Genomic DNA, 1,435 nt, shown 5'->3' on the forward strand with positions numbered 1-1,435 from the left:
TGAAGAATCCAAAACTGTCCCACTAATAATCCTGGGTTATCTAATCCCACTTTTACCAATCAGGCCCTGCTAATCTGAGCCTAACAAGAACAGAAGTCAGCTGAAAAAGCAAAGCTGACTAAACTTAGAATAAAAGACAAGAAACACAAAGATTAAGGCTACAAATCTGTAGAAAGCTGCAAACTAGAAGGAAGCTTTAACTGTTTGTGACATGAAGTTCCTGAAAGCAGCCTGGCTGCTGCTTCTGGATCCTGGACTGAGATTGTTTTACTCACTGAACTGAACTTCACACACATGAACTCTGAGAGATCATAGTGATATCTCACAAATTCTTCTGGCAGGAGAACTGCAGGGCTGATCATTCCAAGACTTCAGATCCAGACCTTTCAAAACTGCACAGTCTTCTGCATAAGCAAAAATACCATATCCATTGTTGGGCTCTCCTCGGATCCAAAAACTAAAGAACAGGAAAAACAGGTGATTTTAACTCTGACAGAACTCAGTGAGTTTAATTTGTAAATAAAATAAAAATGTTTCTAAAAGAAATTAGATGAAACCTTTCACCCAGAGGAGATCCGTCCACCCACAACCAGGTGCCTTCTTTCTCTGAGTCCGTCAGTCCGATCCAGAATCTGTCTTCATGATCATTTATCTTGCTCTTTATTCTTRCCATCAGAAACTCCTGAGCAGTAAAAGATGAAAATATCTCTGAGACTTTCCTGACKTGAAGAAACTTGATGAAGTGATGAAATGTGTGAGAACATGAACCTGCAGCAGTGTTTCATACCTGCTCCTCTCTGCTCTCGATCTTCACTAGGTCTCCTCCAAGATCTCTGCAGAAACTTCTGCTGTCCTCCCAGGAGGCTTTAGAGGTGGAGAATGTATAACACTTTCCTCCATATTGCTCCCTGCCTGCTCCACACATCAGGTGTATTTTATCTTTAAAAAGATGAAAGCTTCATTGAGTCAGGAGGAAGAAATGTGTGTTGATGTTTGTGTGATTTGGAGGCAGCAGGAGACGTCTTCTGTCCTGCAGTTACAATCTAACTTCCTGTATCTGTCAGTCCATCAATGTTTCTGTAAAATCATTACAGGAGAGGAAGGACACAAACACTACATCCTCTACTTACTGTAACTTTCAGGAGGAGGACATGGAGGACACGGAAAACGGTTTAGACATGGACGAGGTTTAGGACATGAAGGAGGAGGAGGACATGTTGGCTGATCTCTCCAGATCCTTTCTGTTTAAAACAATAAAAAGCATTTAAATTCAGTTTATCTCATTTCTACGGAAACCCTGAAAGGCAAGGAGGGCAAATGTTTTTTTGAAGATCCAAGTCTGATCAAATTTTCCGTTTCTCTTAATTTTAAGTCATAAGGCGAGTAAAAAATAAATAAATAAATAAATAAATAAATAAATAAATAAATAAATAAC

The 1,435-nt window shown here is 39.4% G+C and overlaps 1 protein-coding gene across 1 annotated transcript in view; it reads right to left on the reverse strand.

Annotated features, from left to right (window-relative positions):
- The window catches only part of LOC106533216 (C-type lectin domain family 4 member E), an 18,168-nt gene continuing 16,733 nt past the window's right edge, over positions 1-1,435 (reverse strand). The window contains exons 3-6 of the mRNA XM_014029456.1: positions 1,131-1,241; positions 788-939; positions 558-682; positions 1-457 (exon numbers count right to left, since the gene is read on the reverse strand). Of these exons, the coding sequence (XP_013884910.1) occupies positions 310-457; positions 558-682; positions 788-925 (411 nt within the window). The 5' untranslated portion in view covers positions 926-939; positions 1,131-1,241 and the 3' untranslated portion in view covers positions 1-309. The remainder of the gene's footprint in view (positions 458-557; positions 683-787; positions 940-1,130; positions 1,242-1,435) is intronic.

This window comes from Austrofundulus limnaeus, unplaced genomic scaffold (assembly GCF_001266775.1).
Source record: "Austrofundulus limnaeus strain Quisiro unplaced genomic scaffold, Austrofundulus_limnaeus-1.0 Scaffold907, whole genome shotgun sequence".
Lineage (NCBI taxonomy): Eukaryota > Metazoa > Chordata > Actinopteri > Cyprinodontiformes > Rivulidae > Austrofundulus > Austrofundulus limnaeus.